The following is an 11,593-nucleotide window of genomic DNA, read 5'->3' as shown; positions in this document are numbered from 1 at the left end:
ATATATATATATATATATATATATATATAATTATGCATGACTGACTGGTAGCGAAAGTAGATGCATTAAATGATTATATATATATATATATATATAGACACACACACACTAAATCTGTTATTTTACAGAAAGTAATTGGTATCTTATGTTCATTGTTAAACATCTGTTTGGTTTCATCTTAAGAAATTATGAACATATATAAATGTTCTAGATATTTATATAGTCAGAATGTACTTCTATAATAATAATGAAAAATAAGCAAAATATGTACAATGCTAGCAAATCTGTCAATTTTTCCTTAGTTGTGGGATGTAGTAGCACAGAAGCAGTTACGCGTGATGTCGGGTCATGAAGGAAGGGTTCCTGTGCTATCTTGGAGCAATTATATTGTCAGTAGGTAAGAATATAATATAAGTGATGGAATGACATGCCAAGTTTCTACGTGTGTTACACATAATTGGTAAATATTTTACTTTGTGATGGAATGACTTCAGTTGAAGTAACATTTTACTGCTAGAACACGCACATTACTAACATTTTACTGCTGTAACATGCATAATCCTAACAGTTTTACTGATGAAGTGTGCACATCTGTAACAGTATTTTACTTCTGCTATATGAACATTTCTAACACTGTTTTACTGCTTTAACACACACACACATCCTTAACACCATCTTATTGCTGTAACATACATGTCCCTAACATCGTTTATACTGCTGTAATGTGCACCTTTCTAATACAGTTTTACTGCTATAACAAGGACATTCCTAAAATTGTTCTACTGTTATAACACACACATCCCTAACATTGTTTTGCTGCTGTTACACACACATTCCTAACTGTATTTTACTTCTGGAATATTCCTAACATTGTTTTACCAATGAAATGGGCATGTTTCTAATATTGTTTTACTGCTGCAATATGCATTTTCCAACATCAGGTCACTTCTGTAACATGCTCATCTCTAGCATTATTTTTCTGCTGTAACATGTATGCTTAGCATTGTAAGTTAAACAACAGTGGATACCTGAGACTTTGTGTCCACACTGTCCACACATACACCAGAGCTGATGTTCCACAGTCGAAGATAGTGGTCATTTAGTCCTCCACCACTAGCTAATAATGACCCCCTCCATGGACACCATCCAAAAGCCTTGAGAAAAAGAAAAAAAGAGCTTATTCTGAGGTTAAACAAACAACCATTACTAGTGACACATCATGAAAAAATGGTTAGTTTTGTGTGCAAAATTTTTCTACAAAAACAGAAAATGTATCTTAAATCTATATGCTATTTATGCATAGAGAGTTGTCTTTATGAGTACACCACTTCTTTAATTAATTGTATTTAATCAGATAGCTAGGAAAAACATAATCCTGCAACTTACCATTTAGATTTTATATTTATCACAGAAAGTTGGAATACATCACAGTTTATTAACAGATGGTAACACTGATATTGTGAAGCTATAACAGAAAGTTGGAATACATTACAGTTTACTAACAGATGGTAACACTGATATTGTGAAGCTATAACAGAAAGTTGGAATACATTACAGTTTATTAACAGATGGTAACACTGATATTGTGAAGTAGAATAAGAAAGTCTCTTACACTGAATAAATAGTTTAATTAAAGTTTTTTTGGTATAGTGAGTTTGTTTCTAGTCAAAACATTCTTACTCAAGAAATGTTCACTAGTTAAATTAAATGTTTTCTTGGGTGTAGTAAGAGTTTATCTCTTGTCAAAACATTATTACCCAAGAAATGTTAACTAGTTTAATTATGTTTTTTTCTTGAATATACTCAGTTTATTTCCCTAAGATAACTCCACCCCCCTCCTCCCCAATTTCTGAATCAGAAGTTATATTCCTCTTTTCCTTATCTCAGTTCCAATTTAAAGTCTGGTTTAGGGTTACATAAATTACTTTCAAAACCTTCCTTAAATCGTGACTGGCTATATCTCTATCATCGACATGTAAATCTTTCACTACAAATTGATAGCTAGCATAATAGGTTCATATTTAATTAGCTGTAAAATATCTATTTGCTTGGTGTTTTACATTACAATATTAAGTTCAATAATCAGATAAAATTTTTGTTTGGATATTGTTTTATAATTTTATTTAATAGAACGAAATAGTATTCATTTTAATTTAAAGAGTGAATTTCACTTCTAAGTATGAAATTCTTCCAAGTTGTATCAGTTTTTTACCTTGACTGCTGCAGCATGATTAGTAAATGTATGGACAGGACATCTGGACATTGAGGATTGCCAAACATTCACTTTGCCATCTTCTCCACTACTGGCTATGTAATATCCATTTGGTGACCAAGCCAGTCCACAAACTTCCTTTCTGTGGCCCTGTAGGATTCCAACTCTGTGATTTTGAGCTCGAACATCATGATGAAAAATTTCACCATTTCTGCATCCACTAAAATATCAAAAAAATGACTACCTACTATTCTTTGCATTTTTCACGAGAAAAGTTGATAATGTCTAAGGCAAGAGGAGTCTGGGTGAATGCTGCTTTAAGTTTTAGTCTTTTTTTGTTTCACATTCCAAGCTGTTTATGTATGACAAAAAATATGTAAGGTCAGTTTTTACTTTAAATTTTCTCGTTCATGTAATGTTTTTCAGATAAGACAATCTACTAGTATATGTTACAATAAATAGTTCTTGGCATGAATTACAACATTTATTGATAGCTTAAAAAAAAGCACAAGGACAACATATTTTAATATCTGAGAAACTAATCCAATTACATTGTTAAACAATGTAACAATTTGTGGATTTTCCTTTGGTTAGGAAGTAAACTCCATGTTGAAATTGTGCTTGCTACGCAATTCATAAAGGTAAATAAATTTGCTTACAAATCTTTACAATTTTATTTTGGGAATAAGGTTTAAACCAGGAACTTCAATACTGTTCTATAAATCTACAGTTACCTTCATACAAACCCCTACAAAGTTATAAAAACTATTTTAGTTTGGTGGTTAAAAACAACAAGCAGATGCAGTTAGATAATATAAATGTACAAAAATTGTGCAAATTGATTAATGACTACCAACAATCAAAATAAATGTAGTTTTTATATGACCATCTTGAGCCAATCACAAAGTAAAATATTTACCAATTATGTGTAACACACGTAGAAACTTGGCATGTTTAGTAATGTGCATGTTCTAGCAGTAAAATGTTAGTAATTACTAAATCTAGATGAATTCATGTAAATTACATTTCCAATTAAATACCTCCACAAACAACCCAACATGTCCCTCTCACCTTATTGCATGTGAAAGAGTAAGATCTGTTTTCAATTTACCACAAGGAAGTTTTTTCCTTGATTTTGTTTTGGAACCGAAACATTTCCACAATTTAATGGTTTCGTCAGCTCCAGCACTAGCTACAACAGTTCTATCTGACGACAAGGTAATTTCAAGGATTTTATCCATATGCCCTAGAATGTAAGAAAAATAACTAATTAAATGTAAAGAATACACAGTTTAACAACTAACACACAAATGTATTTAAATACATAAAAAGCCTTTGTATTGATGAGGACTCTCGTTTTTCCCCTTGCATTAGTTATCATAGAACAATAATACAGGTTTTGTTGTTCATTTGTCATAGTAAATAGATAAACTCGAATTATTAAACCCCCTTACAAACAACACTTGGTCAGTTCCATCTTGGCTCTGGAATGAGCCTTAGTGTATCACAGGAATTGCAATCTTAAAAATATACTATATTATACGTTAAAGTTACTTATGTGACATAAACAACATAGTAAGTGAGTGAGAAACATCGACCAAAAATACTTAATTGGAGGAAAACCCCTTTCTTTAAAGCTTCACTTTTGCCAAATTACGTGAATTAGGTAATCTAGAAATTGATCAGAATCATATAAAAAACTTAAACAAATAATTGTTTTTCTTTTATTTTCTTGAGGTTTACAAATTCTGTGTCACTTTCAAGGGTTCAAAAAAAAACTTTTTTTTTATTAGCCTACAATTTTGAAACACTCGTGATCAAACAGTACCTGAAATACAATTTGGTTTAACAATGTTAAAAACCAACAGTTAACATTCATGACCAAAACCTTGAACTTTTCACATAACAGAACTATACCGAGAAACTACCTTCTTACCAGTAAGCTCGGCTACTTTTCGAAGATCAGGATATTTCCATAATGTCAACTCATTATTGGGATATCCATGGGATGAAATAAGTTCTTGATATTCTTCAGACCAAAGCAGACCCGACACCTTCACCATAATAAAATATGCAAATAACTTTAAATGACAGTTTTTTACTACGTTACATAACATCAACTTGCATTTTTCTACTCTTAATAAGTTCTTTGACTTCAGGTGTTAAATAAATATTTTAGTATCAAATGGATTTTCCAATATCATTTGCAGCCTACTTTTCCTGCAAGGAATCGGTCAATGTGACCTTAACTATATTACCCAGTCTTAGACATGAACTACTGATAAAGTATATTTTGTTTGTTTTTGAATTTTGCACAAAGCTACATGAGGACTATCTGCACTAGCTGTCCCTAATTTAGCAGTGAAAGACTAGAGGGAAGGCAGCTAGTCATCACCACCCACTGCCAACTCTTGGGCTACTCTTTCACCGACGAATAGTGGGATTGACTGTCACATTATAACGTCCCCATGGCTGAAAGGGCAAACATGTTTGGTGATAAAGTATATTTATTATTCATATTTCAGAATTTCAACGAGCTATAGTAGGTCATATGCTGTTTAAACACCAGGTTTCTGGACTGACAGTGTGAAACAACTTCCACTGGTTTAAAATCACTACCAACTGCTGCAGGTTATTCACATTATTGATGTCTCAAACGTCCAAACATCAATCACATTTTTACCCTTTTAATTCTCAAGTCCACCAAAGGATTGTTTCACTACTGTAACTTGTACACCCTAAAACATTTTACTGCTAGAACACGCACTTCAGAGTTCCACATTTTCAGATTTTATTTTTACCAGATTTCCTATTTTTAAATATTTATTATAATATATGTTTAATATATTTGTACAGAAAAGAAAAGTAAAAATGAGTTTTAACATTGAAATTGCCTCACTTGTTTTTAATACTGTTTGTTTTAAATTTCACGCAAAGCTACACAAGGGCTATCCGCACTAGCCATTCCTAATTTAGCAGTGAAAGACTAGAGAGAAGGCAGCGAATCATCACCACTCACCACCAACTCTTGGGCTAGTCTTTTACCAACGTATAGTGGGATTGACCGTCATGTTACAACACCCCCATGGCTGAAAGAGCGAGCATATTTAGGTGGGATGTAGATTCGAACCCGAGCGCCACAACCACCTGACCATTTTAATACCGAACAATGTCATAATATTACCCTTCAACTCTTACAGAAAATATTTTAAGGGACATTGTTTTATATTTAACTCTGTTAAAACTACCAGAGATTATAGAATATTTATGTTTCAAAGTGTGATGATTTAATGTTTCACAATATATTTTCTGTCCTATGTCAGGCAAGTGCTCTACAAACTGAGCTAAATGGCTATCCCACTAGTGAGGGCTAGTAAGTCAATTTTTAACGACACAAAATACTACATTCTTTCCCTCTTGCAAACAATGCCCATTCTAGGGCCTAATTTCAGGTCATGTGATGACTGCTTTTTTTTTGAGTCAGTGTGGTAATTTATTTTCTTTCCTCCGATATGAGCTAAAGGGTTATCCCATTCTAAAAACTAAAACTGTCCCCCCCCAAACAGTGTGTCAATGTTACGTTTACGAATGCACAACACTAAAATTCAGATTTCAAAAGCCTGTTATGTAGCTTTGTGCTAAACCAAACAAAACATATTTATTGGAAGAGGGAGCACCTTATAGTTGTTATTATTGCTATGTGTCAGAAAGCTGAAACCTTACTGTAAAATAAAAAAACATCTTTATACTGCTACTGAAACCAGAAGTTCATAATTATGAACATATAAATAAAACTCCCGAAAAATATTTTTTTAATACTGAATACATGTTTAAAGATATCACCCCCATCTCTCTCTTAAGGCTTGCCTACTTGGACCGTCACATTCAGACGAACATGCCTGGGTCTAGAGCAGACCACTGGCAACCGCTGCTGTCATATCGAAACAGTCTTGTACATGGTGAGCAGGAACAACCAATGGCTAGAGCTCCTGGTCGACAGTATCGAGGAAGGAAAAGAAACAGAGATGATGGTAAAACTAGCTGTTAACATTTGGTTTATCATTAATGGAAATACAACATATTAATCAGTGGTATAATTGATCCTTAACGATTTTGTAAGAAGTTATGTTGGATCAGCCGATGATCTTTCTCGTAAAAACGTTTTAAGACTGTGGAAGATGGAATACATGTGTCTAGTCCTAGTTTTTGAAGACTTTGAGAACGTAACTTTTATGAAGTAACGTGTGCATAAAAGTTGAAAGGAAAGGAAAATGGCATCCAAAAAAAGATAAATATAGATTTATTTTTGTTGAAATTTTAACCCTAGAATTACTAGTTTAACTTGTATGGGGTCATAGTGACTGCATGCATGGCTAACATTAAATTTAGAATTTATTTAGGATGAATGAAAACATGTAAAAATCTGCACTAGCAGTGAGTGAAATCACACAAAAAAAAAGGTAAATTAGACATTTTGGGCTGGAATACCCTTTCTCTGGTGATTTTAAGGGTTGTCTCAGCCCCAGAAATTGTAAACATGGTCTTTGTCATATTTCCGACCTTATAACCATCAGTGTATCAATACTATAACTTTGATATGTTTTGTTTAATTTGCATTATCTCTAAATCCTCCAAAATGAATATCAAACGTTTTTTTTTCCTTTTGAACTCTGTTTAACTAATAATCCCACCATTCAAGTTGTAACGCATGAGCTGCTCCTAAGCATATCTTGTGAAGGATTATTATTATATTTCATTATCTTACTCACTAAGTTTCTAATTTTTACACTGTACCCTTGTAACAAGAAATAGAATACATTTGAGTTTGTTTGTTTTTTGCTATTGGTTTCCAATGAAGTTTAAGCCTACTTTTTACGCCGATGATATTAGCAGACTAAATTTTTATTTATTTAAATAATACATATAATAACATACACAAAGCAAAAAATGTCAACTATTATAATTTAACTAGCTTTCAAACTGAGGACAGAGGTGCTTAAAATAATTCCCTCAGCTGTTTGATGTGAACACCATGAGAGAAAGTTTCAAACTGATAATATATCATTTGATAGATTTATTAGCAATTTGGTCCTCATCCTCTACGCTGTAAATATTAGACTTTACATTAAATTCCGTACTTCAGAGAATGGGGAAGACCTAGAGAACAAACGTCACAATTCTCATACTAGGGAAGATTAAGGATTTTTTTTAAAAGGTTTATTAGCTATGTTAAATTTTTAATGTAATTCCTTAAAAGACCATGACCTGTGCACTTTGACTTACCCGTTGCAAGAGGGTTAATCAAAAACATCGAAACAAAGTATTGTTTGGAGAATACTAAAAGTAATGAATTTTTTTCAGATGAAGCAAAACAAGCTGAAGAAGAGAGTAATCAGGATCAAGACTCAGAAATTGGATCCGAGGTGGATTTTAGACAAGCTCAACCACAGACTTGAAGGGAGATATTCATTAATCATTCTTGTTTGTTTTACTTTTTCACATGTGTAGATGTTTAATAATTATTATTGATATTTAGTTAAAAAAAGACTTTTTTTTCTTTGATGCAAGTTATCAGAAGTGGGACATGTAATGTTAAGCGCATCTTCCCATATTTTCATCTTCATTATTTCGACAGTGTAAATATATACATGTACAAAATATGTACCACTTCGATAATATTTTTTGTATTTTTATGATTTATAATAAAATAGGAATTATTTACTATTGCCAAAGTTTTTAATGTACTATGAACAACATATTAACACTTAATAAAAAAAATGTTTCTTACCTAAAAATTTCTGCCTTTCTGAAGTCGTAAACACCCGAAATGTATCGTGGGTCCTTCTCTTTCAAAGATTTTATGATCAGCTGTTCTTCCGTACTGGCTGACATTTTCTTTAATAAAAAATCGTGTAATAGTAGTTCTTCAGCCCAACGTTTTTAAGTAGGTACTCAGACATTGTTTCTACATATATTAAATAACACTGCTGTTTCTGTTAGTATCGAAAGCTGTACAATCGGGTTGCTCTCAAGATAGTTTGAGGAAATACAGGTGTTTACTTACACAACTTTCTTATCCAGCTTCATTAACTTATTGGTAAATTCACAAAGAATTTCCAGAAAAGCTAGGTTAGGAGGAGGACCAAGAGGGTCCACTGGATTATCACTGTTACTGATAGCAAACAAAATTCCCTCTCGATGTAAGGCTGCCACAGCTTCTCGATTCTTCAGTTGATCCAAGCCAAATGAGAGAGAAAATCTTTTTGCCAGTTCCTAGAAAAATGAATATTCTTCTAAACATGTATTTCTATAACAAGATAATTATTCTTTACTAAAAGACGGCAAGTGAACGGTTTGTCATGATTTGAAAAAATATAATGAAAACAACTTTTTTTTATCTTTATACTTTATAAGAAAATTTCAAGTTTTTAAGGTAAATAAAACATTTGTTGCATTCAAAATATCAGCCTATAATTCCCTCCTTATCACTTTGATTCTGTTTTCCAAATTTCACTCTTTCTTAATGCATGTAGAGTTTTTTCAGTACACTATTCTGTTCTCTCTATTTAATAATACCTTTTTTTATGAGGACTTTAAGAAGTTTAACAGTCGTATGTGTAAGTTGTACTTTTATGTTAAATTAAGTTCACAATAAAGCTATTTTTTACTTGAATGGCAGTGCTTCATTGCTGAGTAAAATTATTTAAGCTCTACTTTAAATGAGTTGGGGGGGGGGGATTACCAAATAGTGTGCCAGACTGTGAATCTGAGGGTCCATGGTTCTACATTTTTAGGGCCAGGTGTGCAGTGTATGTGATGATCAAATCATACTATTTGATTAGAGTAGCCCAACAGTTGGCTTTTATACAACTGCCTATTCTCTAGTCTGTCGGTTCAAAGTTATGGGTGGCTACCACAGATAACCCTTGTGTAGCTTTTGAGTAAAGACCTTATATTTGCACATTTTTAATTGGATCAGCTGTAAATTTACTTTACGCTGCTACATCTAGCTTGCTTCATGTACAAAAATATCATGAAAAAAAGGTTGTAAAATCTCCAGTAAAGCTAGTTTATTAAAAGAAATTTTATTTATCTTTAAGCTATACATTTAGTTATTAATCTTTTAAATTGGAAATACATTATATACAGATACTTAAGCTACATCCTGACTGTCATAACAGATTTTTGTGAGGGCATGAAATTCAATAGATTAATCTGTATTTCAGGCATTCATTACCATCTGTGATCTGATGATAGTTTTCTGTAAGCAGCTGGCAGAAAATGCCGAGCATGCTTTAGGGTCATTAGTCTATAAACCGAGTAGAACTCTCCAACTACAGCTGGGAGCTTTTATACAGGACAAGGTGTTTGTGGAGGATGACGATGGTCAGTTTGAGATAAGACAACTATATATATAAGTTTTTGGTAATATTATGCGAAAGCAGAAAAAAATTATAAAAGTTGTAAGAATGAAAATTAAATAGATTTTAAAATGTTAACTTGTACATGGTCGTGGTCGTTTATTTTAGTTTCATGTTAAATTGTTTATAATGCTTATCCCCACCTACTTTTAAGTTTTTCTTATTCAAATTTTCTTAATATTTTGTACCATTTACTGTGGTTATTCATTGGAAAAAAAGAATAACAAAAATCATTAAAGATCCTTTATAACATAATATTTTTCTTTATCTTTTGGGGAATGTGTATGTTATTATTGAATAGAGTTGTTTAAACATTTGTTTAACAACAAGTAAAAGCTTGGAATGGTGTATTCTTTCATTGAGGGTGGGGGGGTGTCTGTGAGCCAGACTAGTTTTGGAGAATTCCACTCCTCATCGGTGACCCTGGACACTACCACCAATGAAATATGTTATTGTGTATTGATATTGTATACAAGTAACTTTGTAAGGTTACTTTTTAAAGACAGCTCGTATTTAATGTAAATTATGAAGTTTCTTTATGGACTTAAAATAATCAAACCCTTTGGATCCACCATTATTTTAAGTGTTTAAATAGAATTTGTTTTGTGTAGTGCATTTGTCTTTATTTTCATTGCATATTATTGTAACTGTAGGTGGTGTTGTTTTTTATTTATTCTTCAATTTTAACATTTTAGACGAACAAGACGAGCACACCAAAATTGAAGAGTTACACAAAAGGAGGAACTTCTTGGCTTCTTTTTGCAAGTTAATTGTTTATAACATCATCAGCATTAAGCAAGCAGCAGATATTTTTAAACATTATGTTCGAGTAAGTTTCACATGTGGGTAATTTAAAAAAAAATTATATATAGGAATTGTTACTAAAAGGAACCTGAAGTGTACACCCAAGTTCATTTTCATGTTACACGTGTTTTTTCAACATTGGATTAAATATTAAAATGTATTATGATAACATACCTTAAAGAATCGTATGAATGCAAGAGTCGTGTATTTATCATGAAAAGATAGTGAAACTAAATCATTTCTGATGTAATGAACTGATTTCACTTTGTTCCATCACTTATAGTCACAAAGGTTGAAAATTCTGATATATATAGTCAATAATGTGGTAATATTTTAAATTTGTAGACTAGAAATTACATTGTTTCTGTCCTTTGCATTAATCATGTAAAAAGTAAAAAATGAAGTTAAGAACATTATCAATGATTACAAGTTGTATAAAGTTCTTATTTTAATGTTTTGAGCCAAAACTGGCAAATACATGTTAGTTTTACTAAAAGATTTTGAATGTGTAAAAATCAATATTAGACATGGATTAGCTTTTTTTTTTGGTTTAGAAATGATCAAAGTAATTTACTTCACAGTTTTACAATGATTATGGAGACATCATTAAGGCCACTTTAGGAAAGGCCAGGGAGATCAACAAGGTCAACTGTGCTAGAACCATGGCTTTGTCTCTTACCACTTTGTTTAGAGAGATGAAAACTGAACAGAACACAAGCCTTATAAATCGAAATGATGATAGCTTTATTGGCATAAGAGTGAGTGTTTTCTTTTTCAACCAAAGATAAGTAAAGGTTCAAAATTTTAAATGGCACCAAAAACAGCCAGAATAATGTTTAGTTTCTGATATTCTCCCTCTCCAAAATGTCAGCCTCAGTTTTTTTCAGTAAATGAAATTCTTGTTGAATTTGGTCTCAAATAGTTTTATTGTGAACCTAACTTGTGAACCTAATTTAACATAAATAGTTTTATTGTGAACCTAATTTAACATAAATAGTTTTATTGTGAACCTAACTTAACATAAATAGTTTTGTTGTGAACCTAATTTAACATAACTAGTTTTGTTGTGAACCTAATTTTACATAAATAGTTTTATTGTGAACCTAATTTAACATAAATAGTTTTATTGTGAACCTAATTTAACATAAATAGTTTT

General features: G+C 31.8%; 1 protein-coding gene across 3 annotated transcripts in view; it reads left to right on the top strand.

Annotated features, from left to right (window-relative positions):
- LOC106460268 (cohesin subunit SA-2-like) overlaps positions 1-11,328 on the top strand; it is a 35,508-nt gene extending 24,180 nt beyond the window's left edge. For all 3 annotated transcript variants that reach the window (XM_022386944.1, XM_013919956.2, XM_022386945.1), the window contains exons 18-20: positions 9,439-9,598; positions 10,329-10,462; positions 11,019-11,328. In XM_022386944.1, the coding sequence (XP_022242652.1) occupies positions 9,439-9,598; positions 10,329-10,462; positions 11,019-11,225 (501 nt within the window). In that variant the 3' untranslated portion in view covers positions 11,226-11,328. The remainder of the gene's footprint in view (positions 1-9,438; positions 9,599-10,328; positions 10,463-11,018) is intronic.
- Positions 11,329-11,593: the final 265 nt, after the last annotated feature.

This window comes from Limulus polyphemus, unplaced genomic scaffold, assembly GCF_000517525.1.
Source record: "Limulus polyphemus unplaced genomic scaffold, Limulus_polyphemus-2.1.2 Scaffold738, whole genome shotgun sequence".
Classification (NCBI taxonomy): domain Eukaryota; kingdom Metazoa; phylum Arthropoda; class Merostomata; order Xiphosura; family Limulidae; genus Limulus; species Limulus polyphemus.
This window is presented reverse-complemented; position numbering and strand designations above follow the sequence as displayed.